Here is a 25945-nt window from a genome sequence, read left to right as displayed (position 1 = left end):
TCAGTCATCTGCTTTTCAAATCGATAAAACAAGAAAATGGAGACCAAAAGTGAATGATTCACGTCATATTTTGGGGTAGACCTTTCCTGATTGGCTGTTATATATGATAATTGTAAATTGTTAATTTTAGCTATTAATTCAGATTTATTTGATTTTAAAATTTCTAAAATATGCAAAGTTAACGCTTTTAATAGTAAAATTAACAGATGTTGTAGGACATTGTCATTTCAGGGATCTTTGTCAGTCAAATACACCCTCGTTTATTAAACGCACAATTTAATGCGTCTCTTGGAAAAATGAACTTAATTTCGAAAGCGATTTAATTTCAAATTTTTCGAGGAGCTACAATAAAGGATTTGTAAATCAGATTTTAAAACTATGATAAAAACTTACTTTTTATCTTCTAAAAATTGAAATAAGTCCTATTCATTTACATGTACTACCACACAATAAATTAAAAATTTAAAACATAACAACCATGCCTTATATCTGAATTCATAGGTCTAATATTGGTGCGAGATATTTATCAATGGGAGAAAGATCAGCTGAGTTTCTGATGAGAGGCATTAAGATATTGATGAAGAATTCTTTTAAATCATGAATATGACTGGTTTTGTCCGTTCTAAAGTATAGAAAATGTCTCATAAATTAAAACAAATTACATGATTGTATATTCCAACTAAGCCTGACAACATGAACATTAACATTTAACTTGGTTCTTCAATCGATAAGATTGTATATATTAATTAATCTATTGGTCACCCAAAATGTATAATCTATATAGATTTTGCTTACAATGCATTGTTCAAAATCTAAATTCAGTTTAATTAACTAAAGAGTCACCAGAGAGACTGTGGCCGATCACGGTCTTTTTATTGTACTGCCTTTCATGTGATTTGGAATAAGAGTTCAACAAAACAGTCAGTTAAATAGTTTCATTTTTATGGCCACGAATGCTAGTACACACTTATCCTAGTTTACCTTTATAAAGTCATAGATGGATCTGCTCTCGTGATAATATTGCCTGTACTAGCTGTCGTGGTCAATAAAGCTGACTTTAATCTGCGTTGGTAAATTCTTATACCAAAATTAAAACATATAGAAGGCAGTGCGTTCCTTTACCTATACATGTTAACATAAAATTCCTCTCAAGTTAAGGTTTTTTAATGTTAAGATTTCCTGAGCGGGTGTTTAGTTCAGTTATTAAGTTCAGAACCAACTCTTAAATACCATGTTTTACAACATACATGTATAATACAAGGCACAAAGTAATATAAAAATCATTCTAGATTCTAACAACAAAGTCCTCTATACATTCAACTCAACCAGTTTTTCAAAATCCTAAGCTCTGCGATTGATATTTAATGTCAAGTTTCAGAAATAATTAATAAAACTAATAAATTAGAGTGTATCCACAACTCCCTAAAAAGCTCCCATTAAAAAATGCGCGCGAATCAGGAAGCCAGGTTTTATCTGGCGGCCGCCAAATAATTATGTGGCGGCCGCCAAATAATTATGTGGCGGCCGCCAGATAATTATGTGGCGGCCGCCAGAAAATTATATGGCGGCCGCCAAATAATTATCTGGCGGCCGCCAGATAATAAGTGGCGGCCGCCAAATAATTATCTGGCGGCCGCCAGATAAAATATTTTTCCTACGTGGCATCAACGGGCTTCCGTAAAATAATGATACATTGCAAAATGAGAAATTTTGTTACCAATGCAAAGATTTTACATACATAGAAGTCAATGCGCAAAAGCATAATCATTTTTTTTTTCAGAAAGCTTTCATTTAAGTTGTCAAGTTAAATACGGGTATTATTTCACCGATTAGATCTCCCATGGATTGGTTCCGCCTAATCGCTTTCAGTCGCAATAGTAATTGAGTAAGGCATTTAACATAACGACCAATATAACCAATATTTTCCCGTCTCGTAGAAGACACAAAGTGTAATCATGTTGGCATCAACAAATGTGCATATTATAACCGAATTAACTTCCGGGTGTGCTTAAAATGAGGAATTGTGCTGTGTTCCTTTTGTGTTTAATCACTGTGAAGACAGAAGGTAAGAATTGTGGAAGGTGATAGATTCTTGAACAACAAAACACAATCAATGAGTATGATGTTCATTATAGGCAGATTTTATCGGGCTAAGTTAAACCAACTGAACTGTGCCTTTCTCTTATTATTATTTTTTTGTCGTAACAACCAGTGTACGCCTGTGATGATGAGGAACTGTCCAGACATCTTTATAACGCAACACTCCAGGAAAACTGTTATCAAAACGCCACCTCTTGTCAGTCCACCTGCACTTCCGGTCATGTGTTAGAAAACGGAAGTCAGACGACGATTCACGTCTGTAACGGTACCTCATGGATCCCGAACACGGTTACGTGTCTGCGTACGTTTAATATTCAGATATGATTTGAAGTTTTGTGTGTGTGTGTGTGTGTGGGGGGGGGGGGGGTGATGCAATTAGTCTTAATTAGGAGTGATTTATTAATCCGTTAGTCCTAGACTACTCAGTACTAATTATTTTTGAAATTTTGATTTTTAAGTACACGAAAAGTGAAATTTTCAGACCTTTATCTTATGTTGAAAAGGCAACATTTCGGAGAACCAACCCAATAAAGATCGGAACTATTTAACACTGACATAAAAAGTGTTTTGAACTTGTAAGGCTTTCACTAATTGTTGCTGTGTTAAATATGGTCTAATAAATCAAATATTAACACCAAGTTAATATTCCGAACAAAATCAAATCCTTACATTAACGATTTGCCATTAACCATCTCAATGACAATATTTAGAGTCGGTGTGGGTTAACTGTTAAAATGGGGTGTTTTTGTCAGGGACAATTTGCAAGTAAACTTGTTGTTATGTGTTTGACTTACTTGAAAAGTAATATACACATATTTCAAGATACATGTATTATAAGAAACACGTTTCGTCATGCACATGTAACAAAGAAAGCTGGATTATCAAGATTTGTGTATTTGTTGTTGACAGCTGCAAGGACTCCAGTGATGACGACAAACTTTACAATCGTGTATGTGACAGAGGACCAGCCAGCCGGAAACTGTCTCTACAGTTTTAACGTCAGAATGTGGGAGAGTATCAGCAGCTTCCGGAATGCTATTCGTTCGACATGCGGTGAGCTGGAGACCGGATCTATTTCAATTGAAAATTTGGAACTTTCACCTTTGGCTTTTCAGGTAGAATATATATGTACTAACCTTCAAAGATCCAACTTTTAGAAATGAAAATATTTGTGACTTCATATTAAATAAATGACAAGTTGTCATATTGTTTTTTACAGGTTAATGTTGTATTCCACGTCAAATTCTCAGGAGAAGGTACCGAGACATCCCGCGAGATCTGCATGGATATGATTGAAATCATATCTAACGGGAATCAGAACTATCTAAAACCTTTCTCCAACATTTCCTGCGGTGCTTCGCACAGCGCAGTAACAAAAAAGCAGACGACAAGGAGCGCCGCCTTTGAGTACAACTGTACCGAGATGTTGGGTTCACAGCCGTTGGCGAGTTCAGGGGGTGTTCGATGTGGTAAGAATCCCCAATCGAACCTACATATTGTGATGCAAAGTGATTTTAGTCTTGAAGAAATTCATGGACGGTCATTGCTATTTATGTTACAGAACCAATCCTATAGTATACTAGTATATAAACAGTGCCTGTTTGGGAGGGTAACAGTTGAAATTGACACCCCGAGGAAACCATTGTCAACCGACGCGAAGCGGAGGTTGACAATGGTTTTCGATGGGGTGTCAATGACCAAACAGGCACTATTTATTTTATTATACTGAATGTCTTAATTTTAGAGATTTTTTTACTGATTTTATATAGAAATGACGTGAATTTCACGGCAAACCGTACGCGCATAATTTACGCGCATGTAACACTTCGTTGTGTTACCCGTTGCTAAGTGTGTTGCTAACGCTGAGGGTAATAGAACGGATTATCAACTGCGTCTTAACCAATCAGATTTCAGTATTTAACATGAAAGTATAATAATATATGTTGATTTCATGACTACACCTTATATAAATTTTTTTAAGTTCATTGCTTTCCTGGAAATTACCTAAACTCGACCCGATGTAAGCCCTGCCTCCAAGGAACGTATCAGGCAGTTCCGGGTCAGCTGACCTGTGACGTATGTCCAACCGGAAAACACGTCACAGAGGACAGAACTAAATGTCTAGGTACATGTAGACAAAAATCCATTCTTTCGTTTAATGTTCCTGTTTAATTGTCAATAAACATAGGTTAGAAAAAAGGAATTGAAGAAATTCCTTTCAAACTTTTCCAGATTCGGTGTGTGTTTCTACTTTCCTTTCCCAGAAGACCCAAAATATTGATTTAACGTGTACCTCTGAGAATCAAATGTGTATGTCCACCTGCTCGGGTGGGTACATACAAGATGACGGGGGACTTTCTACAGTGTATAACTGCAGCGGAGAAGGATGGTTTCCTCCTCTTAAGAGTTGTATAAGTAAGTCTCTTGTTGATTAATTGCATTGAAGGAACCAGGTCATTGCTTTATGTAATAACGCAGCAAACTCGTAACAAAAAATATTTTAAATAAAAACGTTTGATTAAACAAAGGAGGGAGCAGCGTTTATATAAATACATTTTCTTAACACGAAAGTAAAAAGAAATTTTCTTGAGAAAACAAAATCCTTGACTTTTGTTTATTTCAAGAGCGACTTTGCAAGTAACGTTTTATGCATAATTGTATGAATTCATGTTGCATTACCGATCATGAAGTTAAATTGATTTTTAATTAATAAATGTTCTTTTCATTTAACATTTTATATTAATAGAATATGAATATTCCACATACAACGTTGACCTAGAAGCTGTCTATAGGACCAACGACGCAGTGGCGGCAACTTGTTTAAGTCAATTCCAAGCCTTTACTTCTGCTCACAGAGATTACTTCCAAACAAATATATCTACCTCCTGTAGCAAACTTCATGACGGAAATGTGACCATTGAAAATATAACTATTGGATCCATCGCATTCCAAGTAAAGTATCGTTGTTGTTGATTCATAATTTTGAAGTTAATAGTTTTAATTTCGACTGAATTTTTTTTTTTACGTTTTTAGCTTGATATTAGATATTTCATTTTATTTGACAGTAATAAAAACGCATTACAGTGTAAAAAAGTAAAATGTCACTTTTGAGCAGATTACACAAAATATACACCTATTGTGCATTTCAAGACAGTTTGGTGACCTAATAATGATTTGTAATTCTGCCTGAAATCCTTTTGAAATTTTTGCTTGAATTTATTAAAATAATTACAAAATTTCATTAGTTTTTTATTTTGGGAAAACCTGTACAATCTAAATCCCCCATTTTATGAATGCCATTGCCCAAATATTGATTACAAAGTTTTGTATTGACTTAGTTTATTTTCTATCATATTTTAAGATTATTTACTTACGTTTGGAGAATTATTTTGTAAAAAGTGTGCTATTTAACTTTTCTCTAGATATTAATTATGGTAAATGCGTCAGTATCAATTAAAAAAAGTGTTTTTTGTCATAATACAATTATCAATGTTCTAACAGATAAAAATGACATTTCATCTGAAATTTTATGGATCATGGCCAACAAAAATAATGGATGTGTGCATGGACATAATAAAAATTACTTTTCAAAGTCGGACGACTTATCTCCATCCATACACAGTCCTACAATGCACGGACGGGCGAACCAATGTGACCAAAGTATCGGCACAAAGATCCGGCGATGTGCTTAACTGTCCGGATGGACGGCTCGTCATCAACTCCACAGAGGCGTCCTACTGCAGTAAGTCAGAGTTCTAAAACTAAACAAAGTGAGTGAACTGATTTTGTCATTTTGGGTTTGTTTTACTGAAACCAAGTAAAATTCTTACATATCAATGTAAAATGATGATTGTGTAGAAACCAACTGTACGAGTTCAAAACTTTAATCAAAAGAAAACGTATACTGTATAATTAAAAGTAATGGTCTGATTCACATTAGTTTCAGTACCATTGCAAAAGATGATACTATACCTGCCTATACAGTTGTTATTAATTCAGTAAATTACAATATTTCTTTATAGTAATTCCTCTACAAATTCCTTATTACTACCTTAGTTTGTTTATATTAATGGTACCATTATAAGATATAGTCTTTATTATAATATTTTAGGTACGAGATTTGACAATTTTTTTTTTTCATTTTGACCATTCTTCATAGTTCCATGTTCAGCTGGGACATTTCAAAATGATTTGACATGCTTACCGTGTCCCAATGGAACTTATCAACCATTTATTGGCCAAACTTTTTGTCAAAACTGCTCTGATTGGACAAAAGTAAACGAGGACCGCACTGAATGTCGACTAGAAGGTATGACTATGATGAGAAAAGTAGGTTTGAACTTAATTATTAGTATAAGAACATAAAGAGTTAACTATGTAGAATTTGCCATTAGATTTTATTATGTTTGAGGTTTTTTATTACAATTTAGAAATCACAACTTTGGGTAATATATCTCACGCTGGGTCCTCGCCACCAACGGAAGTGACGTTATTACCAAATGTCACAGAGCAATCAACGGAATTGACTACAACAGAGCAGACCATAACAACTGATTTAGCAGAGACAAAGGAAACGACACAAAACGTCTTGACGTCAATTTCGACAATATTGTCAACGTCTGTGTCTTTGACAACAACGGTTGTTACCATAGAAACGACTGAAACATCGACAGAGAAATCCACGAGCTCTTCACCGACTACCACAGCACTGCGGACGACCAAAGGTCAGTGGAAGATACTGATGGACAAATTAACATATTTATCCAAGGCATCTGTTCTCACCCGTATGAAATAACTATTCATTATTGAATTACGAGATTGTTCAAAAATATATAAAAAGTGGCATAGAGTCCTTGTCATTTAATAGGTTTATAGAATGGAAGTTGTTATAGTACAGCCAGACTTGTTGCCAGATAAGTGATTGTAAAACTCGACAAAAAAGTTTTAGGAAATTATGAAACTTAAATTTGCAGTTGGAACAGAAGATATGCGTCGGTTTAGGGACAATTTTATGTTCTTAAATATGTGTTTTTCTATGTTGTAACTAGGTTATACAATTCCTTGTGGTTTGGACCAACTTTCCTCAGCCATTCCAAACTCAAAATACACGTGCGCTGCACACAACCAAACCTGTACGGTAGAGTGTAGCAGTGGATACGTCACCAGTGAGGGGGAGGCGTCTGTAGAGTACAGGTGTGAGGGCGATGTGTGGACTCCAAACCGGAAACTCTGTCTGGGTAAGAACCTAATTGTAATTTTATACATAACTGTCTTTGATTTGTATCACAATGAAAATCTTATATTGGAGAACCGTCACTTTATTTTATAAATATTCTCCAATGAAAATTAAAACCTGAGCATTGCATGCTTAATTGCTAAATACTAATGCTGTTATAATTATTATAATAGAATGTTTCCAAAAACTGCTTAAACCCTTATGAGGATATTATTAAGGTTACCACTTCAAATGCAAAACGGGTGTATTTCGTGTAATTATTTAATATTTGGTAATTCAAAAGAAAGAAAAATCGACAGGTAATGTGTTCTCGTTTCTCTCTACAGAATACGATATTCCCTTTACAACAAGCGCCCTCTACACGACTTACAGCACTGTGGACCAAGTAGCTTTGTCCTGTCTTCAAGATTTCCGAGAAATCACAGAAAGAAACAAGGACCTATTTCAGAAGACCATCACAGACTACTGTGGGGATTTGGGTATAAACGCTGGGGGTTTGAAGATCGAAAACATCACATCAATTTCACTCCCGTTTCAAGTAAGATCATTAATGATAGCATTGTTAAATAAAAGTATCAAACATAGTGGTTTAAAAGAACTTCTTTAACGTTATAATTGGGATTTCTTTGCAGATAACAAATACAATACTGATTACGTTCTACGAAGAAAGCGTCGACGTCCGTGAGGTTTGTCTTGACTATATCACGCTGATATTTCTTCGCGTTCCTTCTCTACTCATGCCGTACTCTCGACTCAACTGTACGTCGGGGTTATCCGACGTTACCAAAGTGTCCGCCAGTCACGGCAGTCCGTCCTATAGCTGTAATAACAGGACATATCTGGTGAACAGGACAAGCCAAGTATATTGTGGTATGTATTTCAATAGCAAAAGAAAATTGCCGTATTTTAGTAATGTTTCATTGCCTAGAAAGGTTGCATGTATTGCAATGTTATATATTGTAAATTCTCATGAATTAAATTTTATATGAAGGACTAGATTATAGTTATAGATCAACAGTGATTGTTATTTCTTAAGTTTTTTTTACACAATGTATATTGCTGGATAAGTAAATCATTTGCTTCCGTGCAGTTTTCATTGAAACAAAATGACGTTTTTGTTTTACTAGTTCCCTGTGCCCCCGGAATGTACATGGTATCCTCTCAATGTGTCCCTTGTCCTGAAGGTCATTATCAACCACTTCCGGGTCAGCTCACATGTGAACCATGCACTGAAAACAGGACGGTGGTGGACAGTGGTACAAACTGTACAGGTAAAAATAAACTGCGGAATAGTAACATGAACTTTAAAGAAAAAATGGAGCCTAGCATTGACCTTTATTTCTATTCATTGCTGTTCTCATTCTCCAAATTTATAATTATGATTTTGTTTTATTAGAAATAGTTGATTTGAATAGAAGATATGCGTCGGTTTAGGGACAATTTTATGTTCCAAAATATGTGTTTTTCTATGTTGTAACTAGGTTATACAATTCCTTGTGATTTGGACCAACTTTCCTCAGCCATTCCAAACTCAAAATACACGTGCGCTGCACACAACCAAACCTGTACGGTAGAGTGTAGCAGTGGATACGTCACCAGTGAGGGGGAGGCGTCTGTAGAGTACAGGTGTGAGGGCGATGTGTGGACTCCAAACCGGAAACTCTGTCTGGGTAAGAACCTTATTGTAATTTTATACATAACTGTCTTTGATTTGTATCACAATGAAAACCTTATATTGGAGAACCGTCACTTTATTTTATAAATATTCTCCAATGAAAATTAAAACCTGAGCATTGCATGCTTAATTGCTAAATACTAATGCTGTTATAATTATTATAATAGGATGTTTCCAAAAACTGCTTAAACCCTTATGAGGATATTATTAAGGTTACCACTTCAAATGCAAAACGGGTGTATTTCGTGTAATTATTTAATACTCGTTTCTCTCTACAGAATACGATATTCCCTTTACAACAAGCGCCCTCTACACGACTTACAGCACTGTGGACCAAGTAGCCTTGTCCTGTCTTCAAGATTTCCGAGAAATCACAGAAAGAAACAAGGACCTATTTCAGAAGACCATCACAGACTACTGTGGGGATTTGGGTATAAACGCTGGGGGTTTGAAGATCGAAAACATCACATCAATTTCACTCCCGTTTCAAGTAAGATCATTAATGATAACATTGTTAAATAAAAGTATCAAACATAGTGATTTAAAAGAACTTCTTTAACGTTATAATTGGGATTTCTTTGCAGATAACAAATACAATACTGATTACGTTCTACGAAGAAAGCGTTGACGTCCGTGAGGTTTGTCTTGACTATATCACGCTGATATTTCTTCACGTTCCTTCTCTACTCATGCCGTATTCTCGACTCAACTGTACGTCGGGGTTATCCGACGTTACCAAAGTGTCCGCCAGTCATGGCAGTCCGTCCTATAGCTGTAATAACAGGACATATCTGGTGAACAGGACAAGCCAAGTATATTGTGGTATGTATTTCAATAGCAATAGAAAATTGCCTCATTTTCGTAATGTTTCCTTGCCTAGAAAGGTTGCATGTATTGCAATGTTATATATTGTAAATTCTCATGAATTAAACTTTATAGATCAACAATGATTGTTATTTCTTAAGTTTTTTACACAATGTATAATGCTGGATAAGTAAATCATTTGCTACCATGCAGTTTTCATTGAAACAAAATGATGTTTTTGTTTTACTAGTTCCCTGTGCCCCCGGAATGTACATGGTATCCTCTCAATGTGTCCCTTGTCCTGAAGGTCATTATCAACCACTTCCGGGTCAGCTCACATGTGAACCATGCACTGAAAACAGGACGGTGGTGGACAGTGGTACAAACTGTACAGGTAAATATAAACTGCGGAATAGTACCATGAGCTTTAAAGAAAAAATGGAGCCTAGCATTGCCCTTTATTTCTATTCATTGCTGTTCTCATTCTCCAAATTTATAATTATGCTTTTGTTTTATTAAAAATAGTTGATGATGAAAATGATATTAACCTCGGAAAATCACAAGTAGGACCCACAGGCCTAACGGAAACGGAAATAATCGTCATTGCAGCGGTATCTGTCTGTGTGGTTTTTTTACTTGTTGTTATAGCAACAGTATACTACTGCAAGAAGTCTAAAGCAGTAAGTACAGATCTAAAGGTTTTTTTTTCTATTTAATATCACCTATTACACAACTTACTATCCCACTCTAACGCAGTTTTCTCAATTTTTGTTCTTTGGTGTCTTGGATTATAGTAAGGGAAAAAATTGATGGTAAAAAATATTATACTTTTTTTTCTTTTACATTTTGATAATCTTAATAATTATTCTTCAATCATGAATGTACTTGATCATAAATGAAGATAATTTATTTTGTAACTTTAAAATATGTCTCTACATACATTTACTTGTTTTATTTAAAGCAAATATCATCAAAATGTCTCTTTTATTCATATTTAACATTCAATTTATCATGCGTTCATTTCCCATTCTGCAGAAGAGAAGAACATTTCATGCAGATGTGTCAGATGACGCCAAGTCAGCAGACGGTGCGTCAGTCAAATCGGACGAGTACCTCAGAGGAAGTCATGAAGAACTGATTCCAAGTAAAAGTAGTTCCACAAACGATCCAAACTGGACTTACCAGGACGAAAAAATCGAAAAATCCACTTTTGCAAGTGCAAACGAGGCTAAAGCATTGGACGTCCTTAATACTATAATTGACATTAACATCGACAATGAAGAATGTATTACAGCGCAGCCACCTGTTTTCGAGAACGTCCGAGAAGAAAAATGGCGGCCGTTACGTCATAAAAATGAAAGTAATGTTGCTGACGTCATTAATAAGGCTAAAGAGACGGAGCCTGATAAGGCTCCATGCAGGACTCTCAGTGATTATGACAACTTCCAGATATATGTACCGGAACTGGAAATGTCAGATCCGGATTAATTAAACTCTATGAGATTAATTGTGATAATGAGATGCATGAGAATAATCAAAATTTTTAAAATTAACATTATATTTAATTTTGTAGAATGTAACATTTTATCAATGTAGTATATTATATTTTAGGATTTTTATACTCCGTATATTACTAATAATTTTTACTTTATTTCACATGTTTTTCAAGGAGGACTTAATTAGCTTTGATACGATAAAAAAATATACATTTTCATCAGCAAACATTCATTTTCCCCATTTAAGCTGATAGAATTTATTAAATAGGCAGAAATGCAACAGAAAGATAATCAGAGAGAAAAGGAATGTTTTTTGTCATGGTCAGACGTATTCCACCATGAATTCTTTTCATTTTATTCTTTAACTACATGTATTATCATGCACATAAAATGTTAGGCAGTTTTCATAATTGTGTTCTATATAACTGTTCCATAATATTAAAAAAAAAGCTCCACATTGAATGAAAAAATGAATGAAAATAAACAGTTTACGATGCAATAAAATATATTTTTACTATATGCATTGTTTTGTTACTTTCTGTGGCTTAACTGTAAAAAAGATTGTTTCCAAGACTGCATTTAGTAAAACCTGCACATACAATACATGTAAGTTCTACTAAGTGCAAATGGGGCAATATTGATTGACATGTGTATTATGAACGAAATTAAAAAAGCACATTAATGTAGAATCATAATGTTTCAATCGAACAAGTTTTCTTTACTGATTTTTTAAAGTGTTCATTTACAACGCTTTGTAATCAACTGTTACTTAAGATTCCAGAGTTGCAGTCACACAAGTATTATAATTTATTCGAGATCGTTTTCCTGGTTTGTTAAAGCTATAGGTCCAACTTTATATAACACTATAAATGTTAGAAAAAGACATATATCATACACCATTTTGAAGCATTGTTCTAAAACATCATGTGTGTAAATTGAAAGCGCCAACATGACACAGAATACTAAATACATCCAAGTATGCAAATCGGTATAAGGCACCAAAAGCAGGATAGAGGCAAGCGTCTCGATGACTCCGACCAAAAACATGTATCCATCTGGTGAAAGTGTGATTCCAAATAATACAGTGGGGCACACATTAGCATATTGTGCAAACTCTTGTCTCTAGATATTAAAAAATAAACTAAATAATCATTCTTTACAAATTTTACAACTGCAATAATTGTTTTTAATTTTCAATTTCACTATGATTTGTCATCAACTTTATCCTCATCATTGTCCTATTAATTATGCATGTCTTCCAATTTTATCTTTACTTACCGTTTCTTTATGGTCCTTTGAAAATAAACGACTAGTTACTTTGACCAAGCCTGCTCTCAGAAATATGAGGGTCATTATCCATGACAAGACGTACAAAGCCACGCTCAGAAAGTCCATGTTTTGTCCTGCACTTCTTGTTACAAATCAGATGTTACCCTAAAGTCAGAAATTCAAAAGATCACACATTATTTACCCTTCTTCGCTATTCATTCTATAGGTTTATATATGGAAACATATTTGCAAATGAAAGTACCGGTATTAGTACGTAAATTGCTTAAGGGATATTATTTCCAATTGATTCATTTTCATTGAAAAGCAAATGTTTTATACAGATCTAAATATAATAAAAAGGGCTCTTTTATTTCTTTATTAATGAACATCATTTAAAACAGCGCCAGGTTTCCTTAACATGCTGTTGTAAATTCGACATGCATGCTACTTTGATTTTGTATAGCTGTACAATGTGTCATCTTGAAACAATACTCTTAATTTTCGTAATACGATAATTAAATTTTAGAGACATTTCATAAATAACAAAGTAAACTTCACAATATTGCTAAGACTTAGGAACACGCAATTCATTTTCGAAGAGAGGCTGAAAGTCGATTTAGACATAAACAGTCTATTTTGAAAAAAAAGTTCAAAGAGACTATTTTTAATTAAAACGCCAACAACATTCTGCCCCCCCCCCATCAGAATAAAGCCTTGTTTATGAACTAATGATGAATTAATATGACGTATTTACAAAATAGGCACAAATAATTATATCTTAACGAGACCAACTGAAATAGTAGGAACCAAATACCTTTTTACAGTAGATATACAGGTATCTCCGTTTTCCTCAATTTCTTGCCCCGGAATTTGTTCACAATTTCCCAACTTCACGCCTGGCCTTTCCTTTAACCAGCTGTTAAATGATTTTCCGAGTTCTGCTGAAAAGGCCCGATAAGTTGCGATTGATTATTTTAAATCGACTAGATCTTTTAAATTAACCTATGCATGTATGGATATTGTTTACCCGAGAAAATCGCGCAGTCTTGCAACAGATCTAGATCTTTGTTACGCGTATATAACGATTCGTCGTGTCTATGTTTGAGAGTAAATTCTTTAATATTTTATACCACATTTGTATATAAACATATGCAAATAGTTATCATTCTCACATAAACATATTCCTTTTATTGGCAGCTACTTGTACATGTTTGCTCGAGCTCTCAGTTAATGATTCAAAAACAAATTCACATTTATATATCTTGAATTGAATTTTTCAAAGCCTTTTATATCTATTTTAAAGAAGCATATTAAGCAATACTTTCCTGCATTCTCTATAAGTGCAAAATTTGATATAGTTATATTTAGAATATTTTAAACCATTTTGGATTGTATATAAACATTCCATAAAATATATGTACTAACCAAAGCCCCACATTAACTATGAAAGAATAAACAATTGACAATGCAGAAAATGTTATAACTTTGTTGGTATTTCAGCATGTGGCATTGGCTGAATTAATTTTATTTTAGATAGTCAAAACACTGAGATTTGTAAACTACTCACAGCTTCAACAAACAAAAACGGATCTAGTACATTTATATATTCTATAATGTAAAACGTATATTTTCAAAATATTTTTAAAAACACACGCATTAATAATATGTTCATTTTTCACAAGTTTTCTTTAATACAATGTATTGAATGATAAGTAAGTTGTTATTAACATTAACTTATAGTCAGCTGGAATGAACAATTCAAAAGATTTATTCTCCATCTTATGCGAGAGTTATTTTTTAAATTAGGCAATAGGTCCTCTTTTGTATAAAGCTATACACGCTATAAAATACAGCTTGCTATCGCCACTTTGCCAGAGTTTCCAAGAACACTATGGCTGTAAATTGAAAGCGTCATCATGGCACAGAATACTAAATACATCCAAGGGTGTAATGCGGTAAAAGGCAGCAAAAGCAGGCAGCAAAAGCAGGCAGCAAAAGCAGGAATGAAGCAAGCGTCTGTATGAACCCGATCACAAACATGTATCCGCGTGGCGGTGGAGTGTACCCGAATAATTTAGTTGGACATACAGAAGCATACAGCACGAACTCTTCACTCTGGAAAATAAATGATAGACTTAGAATAGTTACATTCTACTTGGAAAATTACAGCACATCATTTTTGAAAATTTTACAATTCGCTTAGGTAAAATAATTTGTTTTAAGTCGCCTCTGTCATAATTTTTAAAATATAATGTTTGTATGTGAACATCGCTAACATTCATGTTTCACTGTTATTATAAGAAATATAAGGGCTTCATCTTAACGTACTGTTTGTTGGTGTTCTTTTGGAAATAAACGACTGGTTACTTCGACAAAGCCTGTTTTTAGAAACATGCGGGTCAGTATTCATGACAACACGTACAAAGTCCATGTTTTAACAGCAGATTTACAAAACATGCATTCCCCTGAAGTCAAAAATTGAATATCACTGCGACTTTAATTAATAGTTGAACACAACTCTTTCATAGGGATAGATTTATCCTTTACCACCATATTTCTACGTACGATCATTTCTTTTACAGCAAATTCTGCACAAGCCACTATAGCATTGAATGATTTATTTTTGACGTCGTCGTGTCAATAACTGCCGTCAGGTGGGCAGACACATTGAGTAACGCGCGTAAGCGCGTTATTATAATTTGTCTGCTCACCTGACGGCAGTTATTGACACGACGACGTCAAAAATAAATCATTTAATGCTTATATTTACATTCCCTTACTGAAGAAATCAATTGTTTACTTGAATAAATCGATATAAAGTGCAGATCACGGAGGGAGTGAATAAGTAACAGCAAGAACAGCTACTTTTGTAAAACCGGTTGAAACTGGTTTTCACATAGACTGTTGAGATGAGATCGACGAGCATGAAAATATAATCCATGATAAATAACTCTTGAAATGTTGCTTTTAACAATAAAGTCAACTTTTTTGTTGAATAATTATAAAACTTTCTGTTTTGACAACATTCATGAAATGATTTTTTAACTGATAACATAGACATCACTGATTGAGAACTACTTATGTAAATTACTCGTAAATTCATATGCAGTGAATAGGTGTTGCAATTAGAAGCATTTAAACATCACGAAATTTAATGGAAAAACACAGTAGAATGTAAATATTGTATTTTATACTGCTAAACAAATCTTCCCCGTTTGGACTTGCATATTATATATTATATCCCCATTATATAACTTTGTCCATTAGAATCACAAAGCGTCATCATTTTTAATGTGGCTGTTGTGAATTGTGTACCATGTGACCTCAGCATGCAATTATGTACAAATGTATTGGGTAGTTTGCAAAATAACGCTTTTAGTCATTATAAGTTCTAATTTTAGTAGTAGAAGTATTACGTGATTTTACATATGTAAAGACGCTTAATACAAGGCGACATTATACATTAGGAAGTATATTAAAAGCAAAAGAAAAATCAATAAGTGAGAGATTATTTGTACAGTAGTACATGTATGTTTATTTACAACAATATAATAATTCTACAATTTTAGATTTATTAGTTCTTTAGCTTTTTTCAACTTGTACTTTACCTCCATCTTCGATAGAATGCCAAGCATGTTTGTTATACAACGAAATATTTGTTCAGATATCGGAGATTAAACAAATACCAAAATGGTGTAAAGCAACTTACTAGTGGTGTTAAACTTACACCTGATCTTATAATTATCTACGTTTCAATAGCAAATATGTACATTATTAATAACTTCCTTATTATAAGCAGAACTGAATCTGTATCTTTCAGTAGATACAGGGTATGTCCGGAGCTTACTAAACTGACAAGTATTTTTGTTCATCACAATCTCGTGCCTCACATTTTCTTGAAAGTTGACAACACTTTGAAAAGTGCACGTACACGTGCGAGTTGATTTAGGATAACTAAAATAAAAATGATATTTTGCATATTATTTTGGAGCAGATCTATCCTACATGTATATAACAATTTTTTGCTGTTCTTTTATGCATCCATGTATGGAACAACCTCTACCGCTTTTGTTTCTCAATAAAAGGAACAGAGTTAGCTTTCTTGAAATTCTATTGTGCAATGGCGCTCTCCTTTAAAAGTATATCCCAGGATTTCTTTTACCTCATTATCCAAGCAAAATGAAAATCCCAAAGATCTTTGTTTTGAAGTGCTTTCTATTCTTTGTAAGGTTTGATAAAGGACGAGGCAAAAAATGAAGATAAAAAGATATCCCGGGAAAATACATCGATTTAATTCGTACCCATATTGAGATTTTTTCTAAGCATTTCACAAAAGGGGGAGCGTCATTCTGCATTGTGTGAAGTGGATAGTGATTTCATTTCTCGGATGTTTATTTCAATTTTTCGATTTTAATTAAACTATCGATTTGAAAAGAAATCAGTTCCCTCTCCCTCCTCTAATCTATCAATAATGTGTGAGCATTACTCTATTACCGATAGTTGGACAATTGATAGACACTTTTCCGTGACTAAATGCAAAGTCGTACACTTAAGATGTGCACTATCTACACTGCAACAATGACCAAAAATTGTAAGCTGGTAATGCAGAAGCATAGCTAAGTCTGGAATATTGCAGTGTTGTTATTTATACTTGTATTGCTTTCAATTCCGAATTTTTTGAGTTATTTGAACAATACTTTAAAAAAATCAATTAACACTTATTGAAAAAAAATTCATTCAAATGGCACAAGTTCTCTTTATTGATGTTGATAGTAACTTGTTGTTACAATAATTAACAGTCATTTGCATTCTAAGCTTCAAAGTAATATAAATCTATTTTAATCTAATCTATTTTATAGGCATATTTGATAACGTTAAAGGTTCCATTTTGTATATTTGTATATATGTTAATTTGCGTTATCTGTAAATCATAGTGAACTACATGTATTGTTATCTGTAAACAATAGTTAATCAGAGTTATCTGTAAATCATAATGAACTACATGTATTGTTATCTGTAAACAATAGTTAATTAGAGTTACCTGTAAATCATAATGAACTACATGTATTGTTATCTGTAAACAATAGTTAATTAGAGTTATCTGTAAATCATAGTGAACTACATGTATTGTTATCTGTAAACAATAGTTAATCAGAGTTATCTGTAAATCATAATGAACTACATGTATTGTTATCTGTAAACAATAGTTAATTAGAGTTATCTGTAAATCATAATGAACTACGTGTATTGCTATCTGTAAACAATAGTTAATTAGAGTTATCTGTAAATCATAGTGAACTACGTGTATTGTTATCTGTAAACAATACTTAATTAGAGTTATCTGTAAATCATAGTGAACTACATGCATTGTTATCTGTAAACAATAGTTTATTAGAGCTATCTATTCCAAAAAGTGTGTGTTTAGACAACAATAAATCTGCTAGGGACAATGTGAAAGTAGTTTGTTCTGAGATTCAAAAACTCATTGATAAAGGTTGCGTAACAGAGGTCAAGAATGTCATTTTGTTGTCAATCGTTTGACACTCGCTTTCAATAAAACAGGTAAACCTCGGTTGGTGTTAGATTTCTGAAACTCTTTGTAAGAATTCGTCACTTGGTGCCGCCATGGTGCCCGCGAAAAAAGAATGTAAGCTTCGTGCGCTGAGTGAAACTGGCTAGAATGACCTTTACTATTAACTCTGACCTTTTATACTGGCCTTCCTATGGCCCCGCCCTGTATTCCTACGCGAATCTATTCGAACACGTTAATATCATACAACATTTTCCCGCTATTCTACGAAACGCGGGAAAACTATATTATTTTTAAAACAAATCATTGGTCTAGTTTTAACTTATTTTATTGTAAAATGATTACAATGGGATCGGGCACAAGTTCTAAAACGTATTTAGCCCTCTCCCAATATAATATTTTACATACAAAAATATTCATAAATAAGTAATAGATACACCGTATATTTTAAACTGTTTTGTGGTGTTGTGTAAATTATACCATCATGATGGTATGGTTCACGAACCCTCGTTTGACCTCACGAGACGAAGCTCTAGCTCTGTTTAAATAAATAGAAAAATATTTACATTGTTTACAAAGTATGTTTTAGCTAAGGAATACATCTCTGAAACTATAGTTACTTTAAGGTAATAATGACGGGCAAGGTGTTTGCCATTCAGTCTCCTTAAAATGGAATTTTTCTTACTATTTGAAAGGCTTTTAAAATATTTGATTTTTTAAAACATCAAAAAACGCAGCCGAAACAAATCTAGAAGTAATTCTGTCACTGCAATTTAAATGTATTTCAAGCCATTAGATGCGCACAACGATAAACTTTCATTTTATTGCAACTGTTCATATAATGATACATTGCAAAATGAGAAAATTTGTTACCAATGCAAAGATTTTACATACTTAGAAGTCAATGCTCAAAAGCATGATCATTTTTTTCTTCTTCAGAAAGCTTTCATTTAAGTTGTCAAGTTAAATACGGGTATTATTTCACCGATTAGATCTCCCATGGATTGGTTTCGCCTGATCGCTTTCAGTCGCAATAGTAATTGAGTAAGACATTTAACGTAACGACCTATCTTATCAATATTTTCCCGTCTCGTAGAAGACACCAAGTTTAACCATGTTGGCATCAACAAATGTGCATATTATAACCGAATTACCTTCCGGGTGTGCGTGGAATGAGGAATTGTGTTGTGTTCCTTTTGTGTTTGGTCACTGTGAAGACAGAAGGTAAGAATTGTGGGGAGGGGATATTAACTTCTTGAGCAAAAAATGAAATTTTTTCATGATATGCAGATTTTATTAGAGTAAGTTAACACCATTAAACACAAGCAACTCTACTGTGACATTTTCGGTTTTTTTCCTTAACAACCAGTGTACGCCTGTGATGATGAGGAGCTGTCGAGGCATCTTTACAACGCAACACTCCAGGAAAACTGTTATCAAAACACTACCTCTTGTCAGTCCACCTGCACTTCCGGTCATGTGTTAGAAAACGGAAGTCAGACGACGATTCACGTCTGTAACGGTACCTCATGGATCCCGAACACGGTTACGTGTCTGCGTACGTTTAATATTCAGATATGATTTGAAGGATTTTTTTTTGGTTTTGTGTGTGTGTGTGTGTGTGTGTGTGGGGGGGGGGGGTGTAATACAATTAGTCTTAATTAGGAGTGATTTATTAATCCGTTAGTTCTAGACTACTCAGACTAATTATTTTTGAAATATTGATTTTTAAGTACACGAAAAGTGAAATTTTCAGATCTTTATCTTATGTTGAAAAGGCAACATTTCGGAGAACCAACCCAATAAAGAACGGAACTATTTAACACTGTCATAAAAAGTGTTTTGAACTTGTAAGGCTTTCACTAATTGTTGCTGTGTTAAATATGGTCTAATAAATCAAATATTAACACCAAGTTAATATTCCGAACAAAATCAAATCCTTACATTAACGATTAGCCGTCAACCAGCTCAATGACAATATTTAGAGTCGGCGTGGGTTAACTGTTAAAATGGGGTGTTTTTGTCAGGGACAATTTGCAAGTAAACTTGTTGTTATGTGTTTGACTTACTTGAAAAGTAATATACACATATTTCAAGATACATGTTTTATAAGAAACACGTTTCGTCATGCACATGTTACAAAGAAAGCTGGATTATCAAGATTTGTATATTTGTTGTTGACAGCTGCAAGGACTCCAGTGATGACGACAAACTTTACCATCGTGTATGTGACAGAGGACCAGCCAGCCGGAAACTGTCTCTACAGTTTTAACGTCAGAATGTGGGAGAGTATCAGCAGCTTCCGGAATGCTATTCGTTCGACATGCGGAGAGCTGGAGACCGGATCTATTTCAATTGAAAATTTGGAACTTTCACCTTTGGCTTTTCAGGTAAAATATATATGTACTAACCTTCAAAGATCCAACTTTTAGAAATGAAAATATTTGTGACTTCATATTAATAAATGACAAGTTGTCATATTGCTTTTTACAGGTTAATGTTGTATTCCACGTCAAATTCTCAGGAGAAGGTACCGAGACATCCCGCGATATCTGCATGGATATGATTGAAATCATATCTAACGGGAATCAGAACTATCTGAAACCTTTCTCCGTCATTTCCTGCGGTGCTTCGCACATCGCAGTAACAAAAAAGCAGACGACAAGGAGCGCCGTCTTTGAGTACAACTGTACCGAGATGTTTGGTTCACAGCCGTTGGCGAGTTCAGGGGGTGTTCGATGTGGTAAGAATCCCCATCGAACCTACATATTGTGATGCAAAGTGATTTTAGTCTTGAAGAAATTCCTGGACGGTCATTGCTATTTATGTTACATGAACCAATCCTATAGTATACTAGTATATAAACAGTGCCTGTTTGGGAGGGTAACAGTTGAAATTGACACCCCGAGGAAACCATTGTCAACCGACGCGAAGCGGAGGTTGACAATGGTTTTCGATGGGGTGTCAATGACCAAACAGGCACTATTTATTTTATTATACTGAATGTATTAATTTTAGAGATTTTTTTTTACTGATTTTATATAGAAATGACGTGAATTCCACGGCGAACCGTACGCGCATAATTTACGCGCATGTAACAATTCGTTGTGTTACCCGTTGCTAAGTGTGTTGCTAACGCTGAGGGTAATAGAACGGATTATCAACTGCGTCTAAACCAATCAGATTTCAGTATTTAACATGAAAGTATAATAATATATGTTGATTTCATGACTGAACCTTATATGAATTTTTTTAAGTTCATTGCTTTCCTGGAAATTACCTAAACTCGACCCGATGTAAGCCCTGCATCCAAGGAACGTATCAGGCAGTTCTGGGTCAGCTGACCTGTGACGTATGTCCAACCGGAAAACACGTCACAGGGGACAGAACTAAATGTCTAGGTACATGTAGACAAAAATCCATTCTTTCGTTTTATGTTCCTGTTTGACAATAAACAGGTTAGAAAAAAGGAATTGAAGAAATTCCTTTCAAACTTTTCCAGATTCGGTGTGTGTTTCTACTTTCCTATCCCAGAAGACCCAAAATATTGATTTAACGTGTACCTCTGAGAATCAAATGTGTATGTCCACCTGCTTGGGTGGGTACATACAAGATGACGGGGGACTTTCTACAGTGTATAACTGCAGCGGAGAAGGATGGTTTCCTCCTCTTAAGAGTTGTATAAGTAAGTCTCTTGTTGATTAATTGCATTGAAGGAACCAGGCCATTGCTTTATGTAATAACGCAGCAAACTCGTACCAAAAATATTTTAAATAAAAACGTTTGATTAAACAAAGGAGGGAGCAGCGTTTATATTTATCCCAGGCATCTGTTCTCACCCGTATGAAATAAGTATTACATTATTGTATTACGAGATTGTTAAAAAATATATAAAAAGTGGCATAGAGTCCTTAATGTCATTTAATAAGTTGTTATAGTACAGTCAGACTTGTTGCCAGTTAAGGGATTGTAAAACTCGACAAAATAGTTTTAGAAAATTGTGAAACTTGAATTTGCAGTTGGAACAGAAGATATGCGTCGGTTTAGGGACAATTTTATGTTCCAAAATATGCGTTTTTCTATGTTGTAAGGTTACACCATTCCGTGTGGTTTGGACCAACTTTCCTCAGCCATTCCAAATTCAAAATACACGTGCGCTGCACACAACCAAACCTGTACGGTAGAGTGCAGCAGTGGATACGTCACCGGTGAGGGGGAGGTGTCTGTAGAGTACAGGTGTGAGGGCGATGTGTTGACTCCAAACCGGAAACTCTGTCTGGGTATGAACCTAATTGTAATTTTACTGTCTTTGATTTGTATCGCAATGAAAACCTTATTCTGAACAACCGTCACTTTACTTCATAAATATTCTCCATTGAAAATTAAAACCAAACCTGGGCATTGCTAAATTGCTAGATACTAAATAAATACTGTTTAAATTATGATTATAGAATGTTTCCAAAAACTGCTTAAACCCTGAGGAGGATATATTTAGTTTACCACTTTAAAGAAAAAATACAAAACGGGTGTATTCGTATAATAATTTAATATTTGGTAATTCAAAAGAAAGAAAATCGACAGGTAATGTGTTCTCGTTTCATTCTACAGAATACGATATTCCCTTTACAACAAGCGCCCTCTACACGACTTACAGCACTGTGGACCAAGTAGCTTTGTCCTGTCTTCAAGATTTCCGAGAAATCACAGAAAGAAACAAGGACCTATTTCAGAAGACCATCACAGACTACTGTGGGGATTTGGGTATAAACGCTGGGGGTGTGAAGATCGAAAACATCACATCAGTTTCACTCGCGTTTCAAGTAAGATCATCAACGATAGCATTGTTAAATAAAAGTATCAAACAGAGTGGTTTAAAAGATCTTCTTTAAAGTTATAATTGGGCTTTCTTTGCAGATAACAAATACAATATTGATTACGTTCTATGAAGAAAGCGTTGACGTCCGTGAGGTTTGTCTTGACTATATCACGCTGATATTTCTTAACGTTCCTTCCCTACTCATGCCGTACTTTCGACTCAACTGTACCTCGGGGTTATCCGACGTTACCAAAGTATCTGCCAGTCATGGCAGTCCGTCCTATAGCTGTAATAACAGGACATATCTGGTGAACAGGACAAGCCAAGTATATTGTGGTATGTAATTTAATAGCAGTAGAAAATTGCCGCATTTTAGTAATGTTTCATTGAAACAAAATGACGTTTTTGTTTTACTAGTTCCCTGTGCCCACGGAATGTACATGGTATCCTCTCAATGTGTCCCTTGTCCTGAAGGTCATTATCAACCACTTCCGGGTCAGGTCACATGTGAACCATGCACTGAAAACAGGACGGTGGTGGAGAGTGGTACAAACTGTACAGGTAAAAATAAACTGCGGAATAGTAACATGAACTTGAAAGAAAAAACGGAGCCTAGCATTGCCCTTTATTTCTATTCATTGCTGTTCTCATTCTCCAAATTTATAATTATGATTTTGTTATATTAGAAATAGTTGATGATGAAAATGATTTCAACCTCAGAAAATCACAAGTAGGACCCACAGGCCTAACGGAAACGGAAATAATAGTCATTGCAGCGGTATCTGTCTGTGTGGTTTTTTTCCTTGTTGTTATAGCAACAGTATACTACTGCAAGAAGTCTAAAGCAGTAAGTACAGAACTAAAGGTTTTTTTCTATTTAATATCACCTATTACACAACTTACAATCCCACTCCAGTGCAGTTTTCTCAATTTTTGTTTTTTGGTGTCTTGGATTATGGTAAGGGAAAAAATTGATAGTAAAAAAAAAAATTATACTTTTTTTCTTTTACATATTGATATTCTTAATAATTATTCTTCAATCATGAATGTACTTGATCATAAATGAAGATAATTTATCTTGTAACTTTAAAATATGTCTCTACATACATTTACTTGTTTTATTTAAAGCAAATATCATCAAAATGTCTCTTTTATTTATATTTAACATGCAATTTATCATGCGTTCATTTCCCATTCTGAAGAAGAGAAGAACATCTCATGCAGATGTGCCAGGTGACGCTAAGTCAGGAGACGGTGTGTCAGTCAAATCGGACGAGTACCTTAGAGGAAGTCATGAAGAACTGATTCCAGGTAAAAGTGGCTCCACAAACGATCCAAAATGGACTTACCGGGACGAAAAAATAATCGAAAAATCCACTTTTGCAAGTACAAACGAGGCTAAAGCATTGGACGTCCTTAATACTATAATTGACATTAACATCGACAATGAAGAATGTATTACAGCGCAGCCACCTGTTTGCGAGAACGTCCGAGAAGGGAAATGGCGACCGTTACATGTACGTCATAAAAATGAAAGTAATGTTGCTGTCGTCATTAATAAGGCTAAAGAGACGGAGCCTGATAAGGCTCCATGCAGGACTCTTAGTGATTATGACAACTTCCAGATATATGTACCGGAACCAGAACCGTCAGATCTGGACTAACTAAGCTTTATGAGTTTATTTGTGATAATGAGATGCATGAGAATAATCAAAATTTTTAAAATTAACATTATATTTGTAGAATATAACATTTTATCAATGTAGTATATTATATTTTAGGATTTTTATACTCCGTATATTACTAATAATTTTTACTTTATTTCACATGTTTTTCAAGAATGGCTTAATTAGCTTTGATACGATAAAAAAAAAATACACATTTTCATCAGCAAACATTCATTTTCCCCATTTAAGCTTATAGAGTTTATTAAATAGGCAGAAATGCAACAGAAAGATAATCAGAGAGAAAGGGAATGCTTTTTGTCATGGTCAGACGTATTCCACAATGAATTCTTTTCATTTTATTCTTTATCTACATGTAGTATCACGCACATAAAATGTTAGGCAGTTTTCATAATTGTGTTCTATATAAATGTTCCATAATATTAAAAACAAGCTCCGCATTGAACGAAAAAATTAATGAAAATAAACAGTATACGATGCAATAAAATATGTTTTTACTATATGCATTGTTTTGTTACAGTAACTCTGTGTATGTAAGCCACTTTCGGTGGCTTAACTGTAAAAAAGATTGTTCCCAAGACTGCATTTAATAAAACCTGCACATACAATAGATGTAAGTTCTACTAAGTGCAAATGGGGCAACATTGATTGACATGTCTATTATGAACGAAATTAAAACAGCACATTAATGTAGAATCATAATGTTTAAATCGAACAAGTTTTCTTTATTGATTTTTAAAGTGTTCGTTTACAACGCTTTGTAATCAACTGTTACTTAAAATTTCAGAGTTGCAGTCACACAAGTATTATAATTTATTCGAGATCGTTTTCCTGGTTTGTTAAAGCTATAGGTCCAACTTTATATAACACTATAAATGCTAGGAAAAGACATATATCATAGACCATTTTGAAGTATTGTTCTAAAACACCATGTGTGTAAATTGAAAGCGCCAACATGACACAGAATATTAAATACATCCAAGTATGCAAATCGGTATAAGGCACCAAAAGCAGGATAGAGGCAAGTGTCTCGATGACTCCGACCAAAAGCATGTATCCATCTGGTGAAGGTGTGATTCCGAATAACATAGTGGGGCACACAGTAGCATATTGTGCAAACTCTTGTCTCTAGATATTAAAATACTACTACTAAATAATCATTCTTTACAAATTTTACAACTACAATAAATGTTTTTAATTTTCAATTACACTATGATTAGTCATCAACTTTATCCTCATCATTGCCCTATTAATTATATATTTCTAACAATTTTATTTTTACTTACCGTTTCTTTATGGTCCTTTGAAAATAAACGACTAGTTACTTTGACCAA

At 34.2% G+C, this 25945-nt stretch overlaps 1 protein-coding gene and 1 long non-coding RNA gene across 3 annotated transcripts; one reads left to right on the top strand and one right to left on the bottom strand.

The window, feature by feature from the left end:
* The first annotated feature begins 1904 nt into the window (after positions 1-1904).
* On the top strand, positions 1905-25113 carry LOC105332671 (uncharacterized). 2 transcript variants are annotated; one of them, XM_066072562.1, is made up of 20 exons: positions 1905-2065; positions 2213-2401; positions 3010-3215; positions 3320-3569; positions 4082-4225; positions 4333-4515; positions 4847-5052; positions 5602-5842; positions 6260-6409; positions 6531-6824; positions 7149-7337; positions 7663-7874; positions 7969-8206; positions 8464-8607; positions 8818-9006; positions 9290-9501; positions 9596-9833; positions 10066-10209; positions 23613-23773; positions 24129-25113. In XM_066072562.1, the coding sequence occupies exons 1-20, from the start codon at positions 2014-2016 to the stop codon at positions 24588-24590; spliced, it is 4104 nt and encodes a 1367-aa protein (XP_065928634.1). In that variant the 5' UTR covers positions 1905-2013; the 3' UTR covers positions 24591-25113. The 2 variants fall into 2 exon arrangements, with proteins under 2 accessions (XP_065928634.1, XP_065928635.1); XM_066072563.1 differs by lacking the exons at positions 23613-23773; positions 24129-25113 and adding exons at positions 10341-10495; positions 10851-11813.
* Positions 11851-13646, bottom strand: LOC105332839 (uncharacterized). Its single transcript, XR_900855.4, has 3 exons — positions 13395-13646; positions 12590-12745; positions 11851-12433 (listed from the first exon to the last, which is right to left on the bottom strand). It is a non-coding gene; the product is annotated as an uncharacterized lncRNA (long non-coding RNA).
* Positions 25114-25945: the final 832 nt, after the last annotated feature.

Source organism: Magallana gigas, chromosome 9, assembly GCF_963853765.1.
Source record: "Magallana gigas chromosome 9, xbMagGiga1.1, whole genome shotgun sequence".
NCBI lineage: Eukaryota > Metazoa > Mollusca > Bivalvia > Ostreida > Ostreidae > Magallana > Magallana gigas.
Note: the sequence above shows the minus strand (reverse complement) of the source record. Positions and strands in the feature narration are given on the sequence as shown.

Coding starts and splice junctions, on each gene's coding strand:
- LOC105332671 (XM_066072562.1), top strand. CDS start 2,014: ATGAGGAATTGTGCTGTGTTCCTTTTGTGTTTAATCACTGTGAAGACA. Junction 6,410..6,530: donor CACTGAATGTCGACTAGAAG/GTATGACTATGA, acceptor ATTACAATTTAG/AAATCACAACTTTGGGTAAT. Junction 8,207..8,463: donor GACAAGCCAAGTATATTGTG/GTATGTATTTCA, acceptor TTGTTTTACTAG/TTCCCTGTGCCCCCGGAATG.